We start from the raw sequence: 20071 nt of genomic DNA on the forward strand, positions 1-20071 counted from the left end.
GGCGGAGGCAGCAACAGGAGGTGGTTCCTTCGCTGAGGCGGCAGGCGTGCGAGCTGGGGCGCAGGCCCAAGAGGAGGAGCCAGTGAGCCTGAGGCTGGGGGCGCAACAGCCAGGGAAGCACAGGGAAGGGGGTGCTGGGGGCAGAGGCAGGGGCAGGAAGGCGGCACCTGCCGTACTTACTGTCACAGACGTAAGGTTTGTCATGGTCTTCCTGAGAGGCCGCGTCGTGCCTCCTCCTGCCACCTGCCGAGCCACGGGCCTGGGGAGACAAGGAAGCACGATGCTTGTTATGGTGAGGGCCACTGCGGCTCCTGAGCACGTACTCTGTGAGGCCCCGAGCACTTCACCTACATCTCTTCATCCGGCCTTCCTCACAGCCTTTGAACCAATAACCAACCCCATTTTACAGGCCTGGAAACAGGCCCAGAGAGGTCAGGTAACTTGCTCCAGAGCACTCAGCTACTCACCCACATCATCTCATTAAATGTTCACAACTCCAAGAGAGGTATTACTGTTATTTCCATTTTACAGATCAGGAGACTGAGGCAACAGCAGTCTTGCCCAGGGTCACTCCGCTACTAAGTGCGGAGCCAGGACGTAAACTCACAACAGTCTGACTGCAAAGCCTACATCTACCCAATCTCTGTACTCTATGGTTATCACACGGACCTCCTCCTCCAGCTGCTTAGCCACCTAGCTTCACTGACCCCACATGGAGAAGCTCACCCTGCTCCCCTCAGCTGACCGGATGATGGCAGACTGGAGCAACCATCACCCCGGGCTCTCGCCCCAGGCTCACACTGTCCCCTTCAAGTCTCTCAAGGGCCAGCCAGGCCTGGCATCCGGTCTAGGGCACGAGCCCGGGCACGGCAGGGAGCACCCCCCACCCCTCTCCCCTGCTCCTCCTGGAGGTGAGCTTCAGCTGAGGCCTCCCGCCAGTGACAAAGGCCTTGACACCTCACAGTCTCGAGGGGCCTGACTCCTGATCCCACCACCCTGCGTGCATCTCCAGAAAGAGCCAGCATAACCTGGGGTGGGGGTGGGAGGAGTTCCACCTCCCAGGATAGAGGAGGACAGCCAGAGAGGGTGCTGGCAGCTCTGCAGGCCCGGGACAGTGACTACAAGAACTGGGCAAGGTTTATTTTTAAACCTTTGTAAGTCCCACGTGGTCACGTGTGTAGCACCCTGGCCTCCTCCAGGTCATTCTCTGGTAATGAGTAGCAGTAAACTCCCAACCAGGGAAAGGGCCTGCTGAGGTCTTTGGGGACAGAGAAGGAGTCACAGAGGTGAGAACTAAAACATGGCGGCCGCCTGGGGTGCAGGGGGAATGGGGCAGTCCCAGGGGCTGGGCCTGGACAAGTGGCCCTGGAGACTTCAGGGCCAAAAGGCCTGTGATGCTGACACACACACACACACACACGCACGCACGCACAAGCACGCACACACACTCACTGGGGATTTCACAGCGGAAAGGCCTGTACACCAGGCCCGCGATGTTCACACGCTCTCACCAAACACGCACTCTTCACAATCAACACCACCTGCCAAGCTACCACCTCCACCACCTCCTCAGCTTGTCTCTCTCCAAAACAATTTACAAAATTCCACCTCCCTCCCACCGCTTAGCCTCTCTGCCTCCCCACCCCCAGCCGAGCCCGCCACAGCCAGCAGCCCCGCCCCCGGCCCCGCCCCCGCTGCTCCGAGTTGACCCGAAGGGGGAGCCGTGAGACGCTGCGGTCCCCCAGCGGGCACTGACAGGCCTCCCCGCCTGCCCACGACGACTACGACGACGGACGGGGAGGGTAGTCACCCTCAGCTGCCCTCCCCCCCCCACGCCCCCGTGGTGAAGCCAGGGACAGCTTGACGTGTGCAGCCCGCAGCCGTGTCACAGCCGCCTGCAGCAGGTGAAAGCAAGTCAAGCAGAATGACGAGCCAACAGCAGACGCGGGGAAGGGGCTCTGAGAGACTAAAAATACCGCCTGGGATAAGAGGAGAAGCCCTGGAAGCACGCACTCCTGGGGGAGCCGCCAGCGGGAGGGGGAGGGCCCGGCTGAGAGCCAGGGTTGGATTGCACTCTGCAGGGCTGACCAGCCCAGTCACTTCCACACTCTCCCTGCACCTTGGTTTCCTCAATTGCAAAATGGGCACACGCAAGGGACTCTTCCTGCAGCAGTGGCACTCCTCTAGTCTCCCGGAATCGCTCAAACTTGGAAACTCAGAATCCCGCTAGTTTGCTCAGACATCACCTCCTCAGAGAAGCCCTCCCTGACCAACCTAGATCCACTCATACCCTCTCCATCGTTCTCTTTCCCTTGCCCGGCTTTGTGTTTGGTCCCAGCACTTAGCATGGTCTGACATTATATCATACATGTTGTTGGTGTACTTGTTGATCTTCTGTCTCCCCAACAAGGGGTGGAAAACGTCTACTTGAGCCACACTATATTCAGAACCTGGTACGGGGCCTGCCACTTAAGACACACTTAGTAAACTTTGGCTGAATCAATTGGTCCATCGGTCGGCCGGCGAGTCCATCATCTTTGGTTCTTCTCCTTCATTCTTTACAGCCAAGCGCTGTTGTTTCTTCCTTCAAAGCCCATCTGAGGCTTTGCATTTTCCTTCTGTTCCACATTTTAATCCATTGACCCTGAGTTGCTTGAAGAACCCACCAGCTGGGGTTCTACCTCTGCACTGCCCTTCCCAATCCACCCTGCATGACTCCCAGATCAATTAGACCAAGGGAGTGAAGGACAGAGCCCATGGTCGGTCACTCATTCATTTATTGCCATCTAAAACCCACTGACACATCCAACAGCAACCTAGTGCCTGTCCCATCAGGTTCCCCTCATGCTCATGCTATGATCCCTGTCATGGACCAGCCTCTCCTCTGCCACCCACGCTGGTGCATGCTTTAACCCCCCACTAAAATCCCACTCCTCTAAGAGCTTTCCCCTTGCCGTACTGAGGAGTAAAAAGAGCACAGCTTTAAATTCAGACAGGTTTAAACACCAGCCACGTGTCTGTAGACAAGTTACTTCTCTTAAGTTTTCATTTTCTCAACTGTAAAATGGGCACAGCAACACCGTTAGTGCAGAGTTGCTGAGAGGGTTCGCGCTCAGTGTGTGAAACCACAGGGGACAGCGCCACATCCACAGGAAGTGCTCGATAAATTACTTCCCCTTCTTGCCCAAGCTGATCTCTTCTCTCTCCTCTGAACTTTTATTGCATTCAGTTAGTGCACAGGCAGAAGCCTGCTGTTTTCTAATTGTATCATGGCCATTCGCATTTTCTCCTCAATTTAATCCCAAGGTCCTTAAGAGCAAAGATGGCATTTCATACTTTATTATGAACGCCCAACACTTAGATCTATGTTGGGCACACAGCATCCCAAGCTCTCTCACATGTATTAGTTCAGCTCATTCCTACCATACACCGTGAGTTACAGAAAGTAATAGTATTCCCATTTGGCCCTTGATGAGACAGGCTCTAAGGAGGTTTCTGACTTATCCACAGTCACAGAGTCAGTAGAAGGAGCAGGACCTAAGTTTCCAGACTCTATTCTGTAAAACTTTGAAGCTGACTGTCCAAAAGAAACCAGTCCTCCCTCTCTGAGAATTGTCCACCCCACCCCACTCCTCCCACCCCACCCCACCTCACTCCTCCCACCCCACCCCACCTCACCTATTCAGACACTGGTAAGCCAAGACACCCTTGATTATATACCACGTAGCCTGGCCCCACTGGCCACAGTTGATTGGCTGGCTCAAAAGTGGTCACATGACCTAGGCTGGGCCAATCAGATTCTACCTCCAAAGCACTTGGACTTGGGGCAATGACTCCAGTGAGTACGGGCACTTGAGCTGGGAACCCATCAATACAGGAACTATGGAGCCAAGGGCACAGAGAAGCAGGCCATACAGTCTTCTGATAAAAAGTAAAGAAGGAAGAAGTAGAGGCCACAAGCCGCCGAGGTTCCTTATTCTATCCCAGTCCTAAGTCCCTGCCTGCCGTTTTCTTGCCCTTCCTGAGGGTTGAAACTTCAAAGATTGTACCGAATTGGGGCAATGACCCAGCAGCTTTTCAAATACTCCCCATTTTTGCTGAAGTGTTGAGTTTCTTGCAATTAAAAGACCCTTGACTCGGACAGGCTCAGAGAGCTAGTTCCTGTATAAGAGTTGTTCTCAAGTAATGGCCCAGGGATCCCCAGGGATCCTTGAGACCCTTTCAGGGGGTCTGCATCACAGTACTAAATAGTAATAGAATGTTACTCGAAACTTTACACTTTCATTCTCTCACAAGTACACGGTGGAGTTTTCCAGAGGCTACCTGACATGATGATGTCATCACTCTGTGTGCTGGTGTATTCTGAAGATTAACATTTTTTTCTGCTTTAATTTCTAATATGGTAAGTGTCACTAGTTATAATCCACCAGAACAATAGCTTTTTTGGGGGGCCTCTCTCAGTAATTTTTAAGTAAAGAATTCCTGAGACCAAAAAGAAAACCCCTGAGAGCCATAGCTCCCCATCCTTGCTATTTAGAATGTGGCCCTCAGACCAGCAGTGCTGGAATCACCTGGGAGCTTGTTAACCAGACAAACTCTCAGTCCTCCCCCCAACCCCCAGACCCACTGCATTAGAATTTGCACTTTAACAAAATCACCATGTGCTTCACATGCACATTACACTTTGAGAAGCACTGGACTGCACCAGAGTGCATCAATAAATAGTTCCTGATTGATTGATTGACTGATTGATAATGCTCACATGGATGACTTCCAGGAATTTCATGAATTTTAAAGAGCTTGGATTCCTTGGGCTAAAGTTAGCATACACACAATTATTAATTGTTGGGTCTGAATTGCCCTCACCCCTCAGGATATGGCCACTGTCAAAACTCCAAGAGCTGTGGGCACCTGGGTGGCTCAGTTGGTTAAGCGACTGCCTTCGGCTCAGGTCATGATCCTGGAGTCCCAGGATCAAGTCCCACATCGGGCTCCCTGCTCAGCAGGGAGTCTGCTTCTCCCTCTGACCCTCTTCCCTCTCGTGCTCTCTCTTTCAAATAAATAAATAAAATCTTTAAAAAAAAAAAAAAAAAACTCCAAGAGCTGTTCCCTTTGCAACCTCTCAACGATGTTTAGCCTTTACTAAACACTCAGAATTGGCTGGGTATTATTACTCCCATTTTCATGATGAAAAACTGAGGCCCAGAATATTGCTTTAATTTGATCAAGATGATGCAGTTACATAATTCCCCCAAAGTCTAGTAAATAGTGGAGCTTGGATTTGAACTCATGGTTCAAACAGGGCAGAGGCTGTTTGTTCTTAGAATTACTGCCTTACCCCTGGCTTCCTCAATGAGTGCACAAAGCACCTGGGGGTCTTGTCAAAGTGCAGACTCTAATTTGGTAATTTGGTCCGTCTAGGGTGGAGTCCAGGGCCCTGTGTGTCTGACAAGCTCCTGGGTGATCCCGAGGCTGCGGTCCAGGGACCACACATTGAGGTGCTGCCTGTCAGTCCTGACAACAGAAATGCTCTCCAGGAACCAGAAGCAGCCTGAACACACCACTTATAAGGGTGGCTTAATTGAGGCTGTGGGTAAAGCAGCTTCACGCCTGTATTCCAGCACAGGCAGGCCCACTCACGCCCTTCTAGAGCATCCCATGGCTCCCACCATGGGTGACATGTCCACAATGTCACTACCCAACATAGAGCCATTCAGCTGGCCCTTGGCCAGCATCAGGTAGGCCCTGAGCTAGTCTAAGCTCCATCCAGCTCCCTCACTGTGTTCAGACCTTCTCTCAACTCCCACAAAGTTGAAATATAGCTTTTCTTTATTTCCCAACACAGTCATTCATTCAACAAGCTGGTCTTTAGCCCATGATAGGCACTGGGCCAGGCATGACTCCATGACAAAAGCACAGACCTGCGTTCGAATCCTGACTTCTTTACTAGGTTAGATGACCTTGAGCAAGTTATGTAATCTCTCTGGGAGTAATAATACCAACATATGGGAATGAAACAAGAAGTGCTGGCCACAGAAACATAATGCGAGCCACACACATCATTTTAAATTTTCTAGTAACCACATTTTTCAAAAAGAGTAAAAAGAGAAACAGGTACAATGAATGTTAATAATATAGTTTATTCAACCCAGTGTATTCAAACTATTATCATTTCAGTACATAATCAATATAAAAAATATTAATGAGATGCTTTGCATTCTTTTCATACTAAGTCTTGGAAATCTGGTGTGTATTTTACCTTTACAGCACATTGTAATTTGACCTGGCAAAATTTTTAGTGCTTGGTCACCACATGTGGCTAGTGGCTGCCAAAGGAACAGGCAGAAATCGAGAGTGCAGGACAAAGTACATAGTCGTCACCCTTGACGTGTAGCTCTTGTTGTAAAGAGCCCCAGCACGTGGCCTGGTGTCCAGTCAGTACACAGTGAGTACCACTGCTGTGTTCTTACAGAGGAGACACCTAGCTCACAACCATGCACTGCCGAGTTCAATCATCTAGATTTAGGTTGGGAGTGGAGAAGATGTAGAGGACCATTCTCCGAAATCTACCTGAGTAACTTTGGTTTGCGCTGAGGGACGGGATGGAAGCAGGCCTGGAGGCACACTGCTCTTGAGTTCACAAAAGGCCCAGAAATTCTAAAACCTCCTCCAATGATGGAATTAGATATTCATTATTTTGTGGGCCCCAATGAAGTCATGAGTCTAGGCATTATCGACGGCTGCTGAAACAGCTAGATGAAAACTTGATGGGGAACCTTTTAAGGAGAGATCAGGCTAACAACACCTGAATCCACTGACCCATTGCCCCCACCCCACCCCGAGAGCAGAACAGCTGGACAACATGTACCTTCTGATGTGATGCAGTAAGAGGCACAGAAAAGGTCCTTGCCTCCCCTAAAAAATATTACACACATGAACAAATAGCCTGAGTCTAATCAAGTCTCTAATCAAACCACCAGTTTCCAGAAAATAAAGAGGATACATTAAATACCACCCATCCACCAAATCTAGAATGTGGGGAATTCTGCAAGACAAACCACCCAAGTTCTTCAACAGATAAATAGCATGGGGAAAAAAACATGTGTGTGCATGGTGGGGTAGAGCAGGGAAGAGGTATGCCCTAGAATAAAAGAGGCTTAAGTTTCAAACAAGCCAACTGTAAAAAGGCATTTTTGAGAAAATCCAGGGAAATCATCAGGGACTGGAGAGTAGATATTAAAAGAGCTGTTGTTTTTATTGGTTGTAATAATGCTATTTGTTAGAGATTGAGGTATGTGCAGGTTAAATGATAAAATGTCTAGGACTTCCCTTCAGATATTCTCCCAAGAACTGAATATACAAACCAACAAAAAGTGGGAGTAAAGAACAAATAAGACAAGCTCATCGCTGAAGCTGGCTGGCCACTATAAGAGGCATGAAGCGTCAGAGGACTGCCCTGCCCAGCCTGAGAAATGCCAGCCCCTGCCAACAAGTCAGAGCATCCGAGCTCAATGTGGGCAGCACTGCACCACTTACACCAGTCACCTGGTTATTTGCTTATAATACAGCTTTCTAGACCCTACCCTAGACCTCCTAAATCAGAACTTCTGGGAGTGGGTCCTGGGAATCTGCATTTCGACAAGCTCTCCTGGTGATTCTGATGGATACTTAAGTACAAGCAGCACAGGAATAGAGAGGCGGGTCACAATTAGCCCTGGACCCAAACTACCTGCAAGCACCCATGGAGAAGAGGGGTAAAGGTCCTGCCTAGAGCCTGAAGGAGCCAGAAGGCCCAAACCTAATTCTCTAGACGCCAAGCAAGCGTACCCCTGGAGGTCCCTCTCCACCTCATTATTATTGTCAGATGCCCTTGCAGACCCCTGAGGGTGACCACCAAAAGCCCCCTGGGCTTGGACATGAGGACTCTGGAGGAGCAACCCGCATGCCTCAGAGCACTGCTCAGGCTTGGGTCCCTCCCCTCAAGGCCCGCTCCCATAAGTTGTATAACTTCCACCATGGATTTCCCCTTGCCACACCCCAGGCTTCTGGCCTCCTCTTGCCACATCCGGAGCCCACACCAAAAGCCCATGCCCTACCCACTTGGAAACCACTAGCTGTGGCCCCCCACACTCTCCCAGAGTGATCCTACTCTCTGCCTAGTGAAGCACACCCCAAAGCAGGTCTTTCTGGGGCAGCCCCAGGGACAGGAAAATGCAGGCTTCTTTCAAGACCAAGTAATGGGTACAACAGTCACATTCTCCTCCTCCCCCACCCTCCCTGGACCCCCACCGCAACCCTCCCAGGACCCTCACTGTCCCCTCAGGGCACCCTTTCCCTCTTCTTCTCCCTCTGGCCAGCTCTAAACTCTTACAGGCTATCACCTGGGACCAGAGCTCTTCTGGAGTTCTTCCTTTCTGAGTATTCTTCAAGGGAGACCATGGATATGAGAGGTCATGTGGTGGGACTTGGGGTCTGGGGCCCAATTGTTCTCCCAGCCTCAGCCTCCTTTAACTCTTCCCTCCCTCATGGCATCCCCGGCTTACCCGTCCTCTGGTCCTATTCTTGCGCTTGGGGATATCTTCTTCTAAATCTTCTTCTTCATTTCCTTCTTCTACATTTTCATCATTTTCCAAAACCCTCTGAAATGACAAGAAAATAAACAGAGGGGTTGAGAAATAAAATGCAAAGGAGGAAGCCGTCAGAAGGTAATTTGAGGGAGGGGCGGGAGGTCTGTTTTGTTGTTGTGTTTTAACAAAGTGAAGACCATTGCTGGGGAAGCAGAGCCTCCAAAAGTCTGCCCAGAGTCCAAGCTCTTGGCGGTAACAAGCCTCTCAAACCCCTGGGTCCCGTCCAGCCTGATCCTCCCAGAACACTGACTTTTTTCAACTCTTTTTACCCAAAAAAACATTTTCTAAGAAGAGACTACTCTGGTAGGGGTGCTTTTCTACGTGGACCCAAGATGTTTTTCAAAACCTACATTTTTAATGTAATTTTCCTTCTGTTCCTAAATATGAAAATGCGTTCTTCTTTTCTCTGCCATTCTGGAACCCTGCCCTGTTTAATGAAAACAAGTAACTTCCTGTTCATCTGACCAGAATTTGACATTAATGTGTTGGTTCTTAATCATCCATTGTTGTTTTTTTTTTTTTAAGAAAAATGGATTTTCATTACAGCACATTACTTGTAATGAAGCTTAAAGATCATGAATTTAATTATCTCTCTCCAACAGATCTGTGATTCACACAGCAGCAGAGAATCCAGTTTCCATTTTACAGGTGAATAAACTGAGGCTAAAAACAATTGTAATCGCCCAAGGTCATACAGTGAATCCATGGCCAAAGCCAAGTCAGGTTCATCAGCTCAGAGTTTCCTGGTCATTTCTCAGCCATGTGTCTGAAGATAGAAGTAGAAGAAGATAGTAGACCCTTCCTGTAGGGACCTGAACACTTCACTCCCTTTGCAGGGAGGGGAGGGCAGGTAAGGTGTGTACCTCTAGGTTTAAGGGCGAAATAAAAGATTGTGGCAGAGGACCCAGCTCCCCAGACTAAAAGTGGGATAAGGAGAAGGGGGGCATGGAATTCACCAGACTCCATGTCAGGAGCCCTTTATGGACTCACTGTGCAACCCTGGGTGAGTCATTATCTCTTCATGCCTCAGTTTCCCCAATTATAAAATAGGAATTCATTTATTCATTCAATCAACAAACATTTGTTTAGTGCTGACTATATGGCAGGCACTGTGCTAGACAAGCCACAGAATGACTACAGTCCTTGCCCTAAAAGGACTCTACAGTATAATGAAGGGAGGACAGATTCAAGTAACATCCACAACCATATAGTTACAACTGCCATAAACACAGTGACAGGCAAGTGCAAGCTGCTACGAGAGGCTATTAGAGGGAATTTTACCTAATCTGAGGGTCAGGAAAGGCTTACCTGATGAAGTAACCCAAGTGAGTTGAGATGTAAAGGATGAGCAAAGTCTAGCCTTGGGAATGGGGACCAAGGGCAAGGAGGGAGGAAAAGTGTTCTAGGCAGAGGGAACAGCATGAGCAAGCTCCCACAGGCAGTGAAAGGACATGGCTTGTCCACATTGCAGAAAGAGGCCAGGGTGACTAGAGCTCAGTGACTCAGGGAGAGATTGGAATAAGAAGAGGCTAGAAAGGAGGGCAGGCACCATATTATACTGGATAACAGCGCGCATTAGCATCCACCCATGCTTGTGATGGCGTGACAATGACACAAGCTATGAAAAGGCTTAGAAGCAGCACACTCTGTACCGACATGTGGCATCATCATCACTGTTCAAGTGGCCTCCCAGACAATGCCCCTGGCCTGTCCTCCAAGCAGGAAGCCCAGGAGTGAGTTTCCAGGGACCTTCTCCCACTGCTTTCTTGTCAGAGTTCTTTCCCAATCACGGGAGTCAGGACATTGCTGATTACAAATCCTCACACGGAACTCAAAACAGGTCTTATAAATTCCCCTCCAGCTTCTCTACTTGGCTTACTTGGGAAGCCATCAGCTGACAGCACGCAGGGGTTTCTGGGCGGACCACAGCCATCTAACAGAGTAGTGCGATCTGCTAGACACGCCCTCTGGCCCATAGCCAGGAAACGCTGGCCCACCTCCCCATCGAGCCTCCTAGGCTCTCTGCACCTTGGCTTCCTGAACCATAGGTGGGAACACAAGTGAAAGTCAGGCAAGATGATGACAAGTCGAACACTCTGCAGACTTCAGTGAAAAGATGCTGTATAAATATGAGGTGTTGTTGTTATGACTGTTGGTGCCGTTCAAACAGCTATCTCGCCCACTTCTGGGTCTTGAAGTCATTTAATCATGGTGAGTTCCAAGGGCCTCGAATTTAAAGGTCATGGCCTCTGGCCTGCCGTACAACCTGACTCCACTCTCATTTTTTATCATGCAAGTATTTGTGACCTGCAATACGGACCCCGGGTGGGAAGTGAAAACCTGGTGAAGGTGACTGAGCTAGTCTCCAGCAGTGCCCACCGCATGGCCTCAAGGTTCAGAAGTAAAGGGACTTCTCCCTCCCTTTCCCATTGGTCTCCCTGCGTCTTGAGAACCCCTAGTCTGTGCCCCCGGCCTCCAATGTGATAGCAGCCACCCCAGTGTGTTTGCATTTCCTGCGACAACGTGGCCCTGATACCCAGAAGCCTCTCTACATAACCAGGGAGCCAGGAGTCCCTAACAAACAAAGCGCGCCTTCAGGGCTCAGGAAGCAGAGGGGGCGCCCTGTGCAGAGGAGTCAAGGGCGGGGGTCCAACTAAGATGCAGCTGATCCCCCACTAACATACTTGCATTCCCTGTCCAAGGACATTATCTGGAAAATAAACACATTTTAAAATAACTTTTCTCCCGTTACTCTAAACAGTCTTTACAGTGACGATAACAATTGTTTGTGGTTGTGTTTAAAAAAGAAGAAGGAATGCCTTTAAAAGACTCCATTATCTCTAGCCTGGAACGCTGCAAAAACCTCCTAACTGATTTCCCTCCTTCTTCCGTCGGCCCTGCGTCCAGTCTCTTTTGCAGGCAGCAGACAGAGGGATCTTGAGGAAACATGAATTCACTGCCCTTGTTAAAATGGCTTCCTTCTTCATTTCCATGAAATCAAGTGCCTCTTCCGTGTGCTGAGAGGCTGGAGTGGTCGGACGTGGCCCAACACTCCCGCTCCATCCTAGGCCCATCTCTCCCTAGCACTCTGCTCTAGCCACACCAGCCTTCTTTCTTTTTTTTCCTTTTTTTCTTTTTCTTTTTATTTATTGAGGTATAATTGACATGCAATATTACATTAGTTTCAGGTGAATAACACAGTGATTTGACATTTGTAGGCACTGCAAAATGGTCACCACAGTGAGTCTGGGTACCATCTGTTACCCTACAAAATTAATATAATGTTATTGACTACATTCCACATGCTGTGCATTACATCCCTGTGACTTATTTTATAACCGGAAGTTTGTACTTCTTAATCCCCTTCACCTACTTCATACCCTCCCAACCCCCCTCCCCTTTGGCAACCACCAATCTGTTCTCTATATCCATAATTCTGGGTTTTGTTTTGTTTTTTAGATTCTATATATAAGGGAAATCATACGGTTTTTGTCTTTCTTTGATTTATTTCACTTAACATAATGTCCTCAAGGGCCATCCATGCTGTCGCAAATGGGAAGACTTCATTCTTCTGAATGGCTAAGTAGTATTCCATTGCATATATGTACCACATTTTCTTTATCCATCCATCCATCAATGGACATTTAGATTGTTTCCATGTCTTAGGTATTATAAATAATGCTGCAGCGAACATAAGGGTGCATATGTCTTTTTGAACTAGTGTTTTCATTTTCTTCAGAGAGATACCTGGAAGTGGATTTGTAGGTCATAGGATGGTTTTATTTTTAATATTTTGAGGAACCTCCATATATTTTCCATAGTTGCTGCACCAATTTACATTCCCACCACCAGTGCATGAGGGTTTCCTTTCCTCCACATGCTCACCAACACTTGTTATTTTTTTTTTGTCTTTTGATAATAGCCATCCTGACAGGTGTGGGGTGATCTCACTGTGGTTTGATTTGCATCTCCTTGATGATGAGTGATGTTGAGCATCTTTTCATGTGCCTGTTAGCCATCTGCATGTCTTCTTTGGAAAAATGTCTGCTCGGGTCCTCTGCCCATTTTGTAATCGACTTGTTTGGATTTTTGTTTTTGAGTTGTAGGAGTTCTGCATCTTCTGTCTGTTCTTTCAAAACTATAAGCTCAGACCTATCTCAAGGCCTTCAGGCACACTGTTCCTCCGCTCAGAAAGTTCCTCCCCACATCCTCACTTCACTTGCTCTTTCTCATCTCTTAGGACTGAGGTTAAATCCCTTTATCTCCCTTAGGACACTACCTAGAATCTGTCCCTCCTCTTTCCTTAATCTTCATACTCTGTTCTTTTCATGGTCATTTATCCTGAAATGCAATTATTTCCTTTGTGTACTTGTTTTCTGTCTGTATGTCATACTAGAATATAAATATGAACAGATGGGACTGCTCGCTATTGGTTTCTCTGTCTCCCCAGAACCTAGCACAGTGCCTGCTCAGAGGAGACACTCAGTAAACTTTGGTTGAATGAATGAATGAAAAAATGAACAAATATAATCCATTTACTACACGTATACTTTATTCTAATAACCAAAGCCGATAAGGACACGTAAACTCATTTGGCTTATGGTCCTGTTTTCAGCTTCTAGCACGGAAGATGGTAGACCCATGCTCTGAACGTAGTAGACGTTCTGTTTATGTCGGGGATGATGGTGATGGTGATGATTTCATAGTGATGGCTTATATACTGGCCCAACACTGCCTGAGAGGAACTTGAACCCACCACCAGCTTGAAAGAGTAAGCTGTCCCTAGAGAGTCAGAGCTTCGGGGCAATGGTTCTGTCCCATCCACTGATTCAGTGAAATTACACTAACTACACAATACAGATGGGACACACCTTAACTTCAAAGACCTGAAAAGTCCAAAAACTGGCGGAAAGTTGGGGGGGAACATGAATAAGGAAAAAACCAAAGAAGAAAGGACAAGGCACCCTAAATGCCAGTGACAAGAAGAATCCCTCTGGCTGTGGGACCATCAAGAAAGGCTTTCTGGGGAAGGTGGCACTGGGGCTGAGCCTGACTGATGGGTGGAATTTGTGCACATAGAGTAGAAGAAAAGATTCCCCAGGTAAAGGACACGGCATGACCACAGGCACAGAGGAGAGAAGACTGAAGAATGGGGCGGGGGGTGGGCACAGATGTAGGAGAAAATAAGCCCGAAAACTAGGTTAGGAGAAAGAGTGAGGAGGCCCAAGAAGATCACACTCATCATTTTGGATTTACCTGGTAGGATACAAGCGTTTCAGCTAAGTTTTTTAAAGAAGGGACTGGCACAAGCAGAACTTTCTTTCAGGATGAAAGATCAGCTAGCAAAGCGGGACATGTCGAAGAAGGGACAGACTGCCCTACAGGGCGACCCCCAGGAATCTGTTCACTCGTACATCCCTTCAACGGATGCTTACTGTGCACCTACTATGTGCTAGGCACTGTTTGCATGCTTCAGATATATTAGTGAACAAAACAAAGCATCCCACCTTTGAGTTTACATTCCATTGGAAGAAAACAGAAAATACCCAATAACATAATAAATCAGCAAAGTACAAAGTATGGTAGATAGTGATCAAAGCTATGGGAAAAAAGAAAAAGCAAAGGAAAGCAGAGTAAGGGAATCAGGAGATGTGGAGGGTGGGGAGGGCACAGGATTCGGTAGTACACACAGGGTCAGGGTCAACTTCATAGAGAGGAAGAGACACAAATTGAAGAAGGTGAGGGTGAGGGCCCAGCTGATGTCTGGAGTGAGGACCCTGCAGGCAGAGGAAACAGGCCGAGCAAAACCCCGAGGCAACAGAGTGTGTTCTAGAAGGAGCAAAATGAGGTCAGTGTGCCAGCAGCAGAATGAGCAAGGGAAAGGCCCAGAAACCGAGTCAGAGAGGTAAGAGGGCCTTGACTTTTATTCTGGGGGAACAGGAGCCTGTGCCAGATTTGGGGCCCAGGATCTGACTTAGGTTTAAAGGGCTCCCTCTCAGCCATCAGCAGGGGCACCGTTTAGAAAGCAGTTGCAGTGCATCCGTTCAGACAGATGACAGTGGCCGGGACCAGGGCAGTGGCGGGGGGACATGGTTAAGAGGAGCCTGCGCTCTGGATCTGGATTGCAGGCACAGCTCACGGGATTTCTGATGAACCAGATGCTGGGTGCCATGTTAAGGCGGGAGTGGCCGACGACTCCAAGGTGCATTAGGCACATGGAGGTTACAGCGATTAAGGACCTTCACGAGGGCCGTAGCTCTGAGGAGCGGAGGCAACCATATAAGCCATGCTGTGATATGGAGAGACCTGAGCACTCATCTGCACACAGGGATGGCAGAGGAGGAGGCCAATCCACGGCTTCATCCTACATCTTTATTGAGACTCGGCTCTGCTGTGCACGTGCAAGGCCCCAAGGGGACAAAGGTGAGCACGACCACATGGTCCCTGACTCAACGAAATTCACTGACTGGTGGCACTCATGAAGCAAACCAGAAATGTACCTGTTATTACTTTAATTATCACGTCAATAAATGAATATGCAAATACTAAACATTACGTTAGATATGCAATTAATAAATATATAATACATGATAGGTATCACATAAAATATAAAGTAAAATAAAATATACATTTAATATCAATGTAATTTGATTTTAATAATTGAATTGTATTTAATTTTTAATACTATTGTTTAATATTTATATTAATTACTATTACTACAATACTCCATGCCAACCATTGTATTCGACAACAGAGATTCAAGACGAATATATCAGAAGCGGTCAGAGCGCACCACTATGATCTTGGGTAGCCAGAGCCTCGGTAGTGCTGGGAACAGAGGGCGGGAAACCAGCAGCGACAGGAGCCACCAGCCCCGCCTGGAGGGTGACTCCTCCACGGGGCCTTGAAGAGGAGAGGGCGGTGCTGTGAACTAGAGCTGAGGACGGGGTGTGAGGATGGGGTGTGAGAAAGGCAGGGGCTCACTGGGGTCAAGCCGGTGTAGACGACCCCGAGGTTTCAAGCCCGAACTACGGCCTGCCCGCTCCGCGGGGGTGAGGACTCCGTTTTGCTCACCATCGTGTCCCCAGGCCCTAGCCCGGCCCCTGGGACACAGCAGGCTGGAAAAAATATTTTTTGAATGGCTACATGGGGACACCAAGAGAGCAGTGAGGGCTTGTTCTGGAGGACAAGTCACAGTAGGAAGGCAAGTGCGAGTCCCCCATCAGCCCTGCACGCGATGGCCTGGGAGGAGGAGCCGGTGCGGGCCTCCCGGAAGCACAGCGCTGACTCCCGGAAGCACAGCGCCGACTCCCGGAAGCCCAGCGCCGACTCCCGGAAGCCCAGCGCCGACTCCCGGAAGCCCAGCGCCGACTCCCGGAAGCACAGCGCGGACGCTCGGGACACATCCCCCACGGCGGGCGCAGAAATACCTGTATTTCCTGCATGCTTTCCTCCTCTCTGGCATCCACCTTCTTCTCCACACCCTCACCCCGGAGCAAGGCTTCCAGGGTGGTGCTTTCTGAGGTGAAGCCATCCTTCTTCAGGGGCAGCTCCACTTCTGCAAAGTAAGGACAGAGAAGCAGGGTCAGGCCATTAGAAGCAGGGGGGACAGGAGGACCGAGAGAGACACTCAGGAACTGGAGCTCTGGGTAGGGCTAGAGGCGGCCTGCGCTCTCTCCTCTGGGTGGAACAGGAACCCCGGAGCTGGGTCCGGCTTTTCCGTCTCCTGTTCCCAGCCCCGGAGACAGATCCCAGCCCTGCCCATACCCTCACAGACAGCAGAGGCAGAGCAGGAGGGCACCAGACAGACAGTGACTGTGAGCGAGGTGCTCAGCGATCCCAGAGCCCTCTTCTGCATCTACAGAGTGAGGATAACAATGCTCAGTACCCCCACAGGGCTGTTTTGTGGGGTATAAACATGTCCCTTTACATGAAAGTACTTTGAAAACTCTACAGCAATACACCAATGTTCACCTCAAATCTTACTATTCTCTCCCTCTACCCCAAGTCTCATCTGGCAACTCCATGACCTGCCCTCCGCCATGCTGGCTGCCCAGCTCCGGGTTGCTCCATGGGAAGCTATTTCGACCCCAGAGAGGCTGTTCTCATCAAGGGATACAAAGACCACTAAAGCCAAGGGAAGAGAGGAGGGAGCACAGTTGCCTAACAGACCCCAGCTCAGTGGCTGGGAGCTGCAGCGCCTGCACAGCAGGGCACTTTTTCTGGAAATGTCAGAGTTTGCTCGGCTACCTGGGGCTTGAGGTCATGGGGCCAGCTGAGTAGTGGCAGCCAGAGTCAGCCCTGTCTGAAAGAGATCAGAGAAAGAAGCTGAACTCCTTTCTCAAGATGCCCCCCCAAACTCTCAACCCAAAGGAAGATTGTTTTGGTTTTTCTTAAATTAAAAACAGAAACCTCAGGTACAGGTGAGCCTATTTTGATTTGCTATGAAACATTCCTCCGATCTCTCCTCTGATCCTGTACCTCATACCCCCCAGCAATCAGATGCATGGCCCCTATTCTGTTACCAGGTAAGATGAATACAAGAATATGAGGGATTAGTGCCCTAGAAAACAGCCAGGGGAGGGGAATGGCCCATGTGTATGAGGGAATTGAGAGTTGAGTGTAGGGACTATTTACAGAGGTGTGGGCAGGAATAAGGGAACTACAGGGAAAGGTGAAGCACCCCTGGGGAGTTAACAGTGGGGAGCCATTACCACTGCTGTTCCTGGAGGGACAGAGGGAGAGCGTTTGCAAGAGCCTGGAGAGATCTGTGGCTTGCAGCCTCAGTGAGCTCATGAAAAAGAGAACCAAGGTAAAGAGACGCATGGCCTAACCTCTCTCTTTCCATCCTTGTCTTCCTGCTCTGCCCTCCCATTGGCCAACCTCAACTAGAAGGGCAAGGGGGCCTTACTGACGGAGCACACCAAAGCCAGCTTCCTGGGGCCCAGATCAGGGACCCCAGGATAAAGAGTGGATGGGGTGGGGGGGACGGGGGGACAGGGCAGAAATGGAAAAAACCAGCACAATCAAGCCTTGCTCTGCTGGGCTTCATTCTAACTCAAGTGGAACTCTACCAACCCCTTCCGTCTCCTCAGAACCAGATGCAGGCTGGCCAGTCCACAAGAAAGAGGCACTAGGGTATCTCATTAAAACTGAAGAAATCCACACCTACAAGTGACCAGCCCCCAGAAGAAGATGGTGGGAAGGAGAAACTGTATCTGAAGTCCCTTGAGAGACAACAAGGTCTTTGGCAAGCAGAGGATCCATCTCCACCAAGAAACACTACCACCAAATCAACCACCCCTGAAACTCATCCATACACCTATTCATTCAACAAATGTTTACAAAGAACCACTGTGCTGCAACTAGGCACCCAGGAGGTGTACCAGATAAAGACAGTCCTGGCCTTAAGGTGGTTTACAATCTAAAGAGACAAACATTAAAACTGCATAAAAAATTAATACGTAATGACAAATTGTCATAAGGGTGACGGAGGAAAACAGAGTGCAATGTGAAGGGAGAATACAGTGGGGGGTTTGCTTTAGATCGGAGGTCAGGGAAGGACTATTTGATGAAGTTGCATTGAAGTTGAGTGTCAGGAAAATAGTCCACTGTCTGCTTTAATGCATTCAGAGCGTGCAACTCCAGAGCCTGCTCTGATGACATATTACTCTTTCTCCCAAGTCAAAAAAAAGCTTGCAAACATCTAATATAAAACAATTAAAGCATGTTGCCTCATGTCCTGTCCTCAGTCAAAAGAGAACAGCTGGTCACCATCCTTTAAACTTACAATAATCATATACATATATATTTGAAGTTCATATCTTAGTATTCCCCTTAGCCTCCCAACACTAAATAAATCCGATTTCCAGAATCGCACAGCATTTTAGAGCTGAAAAAAGCCTTACAGATCATCTGCTCTAATCATGTCATTTTATAAATGAGGGACCTGAGGCTCAGAGAAGTTCAGTAACTTCACAGAAAGCCACACACAACAAGAACGCAGCCCAGTGATCTTTCTTAGATGCCATTAAGATCAGGATGAGGCCCCACTTGATGCATCCTTACTAGCAGTTTGCAGGCCCAGGCTCAGCCCCAATGGGCACTGATATGTTTGTGTACATGCAGAGTGCTCGGCACACACGAAACGTTCAAAATGCGGTGGCTGTTATTGCTGTGTGTTGCTTAATCCCCACTACCACCCAAGAGGCGAGCACAGTTACTGTCCCATTTCACAGATGAGGATGCTGCAGCTTAGGGAGGTGTAGAACTTGTTTAATATCACACAGCTGTTTGGGGGCAAAGCCCAGCCTTGACCCCAATCTGTCCCCACAACCCATTCACATACTCTCTAGTTTGTACAGACATTGCTTTGTCTCTCTTTGGTTCTTCCTTAAAAAGTCCTTTTCCAAACCTTTGTGCATTTCTGTTGCATCCCTAAACTCTCTTCATAATTGTCATATTTCAAGATAAAAGACAGCTCTCTGCTGAGGCTGAGGGCAGGTCTGTGTCGTGGTTCTGGGCTCTGCTGTATATGAACATCCCCATGTGGTGTTCACCCCTTCTGCAACAGTATTGACCCCACACGGAACTTTCAAACCACTGTGAACTTCCTCCTCCTACTACTACTCCTTCTTCCTCCCCTGGTAAATATTCCTCCATCCTGTTTTCCCATAATTCAGTCTACTCTCTTGGTCCTCTGGTCATTTACCAGATGGGCACAGTAGAAGCCCCAAGAGAGACAAAAGAACCAAATTGGGAACAGTGAGATGGTCTCTCTACATGCAAAAAGCCAGAAGGGACTTCCAGTAGCATCTAGAGTACAATTCCTCAGGGAGGAAAGTATAGCATAGCACAATAAGGAGCCTTTCCCAGGGTCACGGAGAAACTCCGTGGCATTATCCTTGTCTAATGACCAGAATATCTGATGGGCTCATAGAAGTGCTGCTTCCAGATGGCCCTGGAGTCAAGCTCTAGCCCGGCCATGTATTAGTTAAAGGACTATGGGCTAGTTCCTTAGACCTTTGAGTCTCTGTTCCCTTACATGTTAAGTGAGAATGATCAGAATATTTCACAGTGTTGATGCGAAAATGAAACAAGGTGATATGCTGCATAAAGATACTCTGAAAGATCCACAAAAAGACAGCACGGAAGCATGGAAATGGAGTGGAAAATGAAGCATATCAATTTTTGTTTGGGTTTTGGTTTTTCTCTTCAAAACTTATAATTCAAAATTAGATCGTATATGTAAAGAGCCTGGGATGGTCCAAGTGTCCTATAAATGCTACAATTTATTAGTGTCCAAGTTAGAATAATCCTAATTTTAATGGTACAGCAGCACTCTCCAATAGAAATATCATGCAAGCCACTTACACAATTTTAAGCTTTCCAGCAGCCACATTTTAAAAAGAGCAACAGGTGCAATTAATTTTAATATATTTTTT

At 48.4% G+C, this 20071-nt stretch overlaps 1 protein-coding gene across 4 annotated transcripts in view; it reads right to left on the reverse strand.

Annotated features, from left to right (window-relative positions):
* Nucleotides 1-20071, reverse strand: part of DPF3 (double PHD fingers 3) — a 245264-nt gene that overhangs the window by 92442 nt on the left and 132751 nt on the right. For all 4 annotated transcript variants that reach the window (XR_004299571.1, XR_004299570.1, XM_032405499.1 and 1 more), the window contains exons 4-6: nucleotides 16058-16185; nucleotides 8544-8639; nucleotides 181-259 (exon numbers count right to left, since the gene is read on the reverse strand). Coding sequence is in view for 2 of the 4 variants with exons in the window: in XM_032405499.1 (XP_032261390.1) it covers nucleotides 181-259; nucleotides 8544-8639; nucleotides 16058-16185 (303 nt within the window). In the remaining 2 variants the exon portion in view is untranslated. The remainder of the gene's footprint in view (nucleotides 1-180; nucleotides 260-8543; nucleotides 8640-16057; nucleotides 16186-20071) is intronic.

The sequence above is a fragment of the Phoca vitulina genome, unplaced genomic scaffold (genome assembly GCF_004348235.1).
Source record: "Phoca vitulina isolate PV1807 unplaced genomic scaffold, GSC_HSeal_1.0 scaffold7, whole genome shotgun sequence".
NCBI classification, from domain to species: Eukaryota; Metazoa; Chordata; class Mammalia; order Carnivora; family Phocidae; genus Phoca; species Phoca vitulina.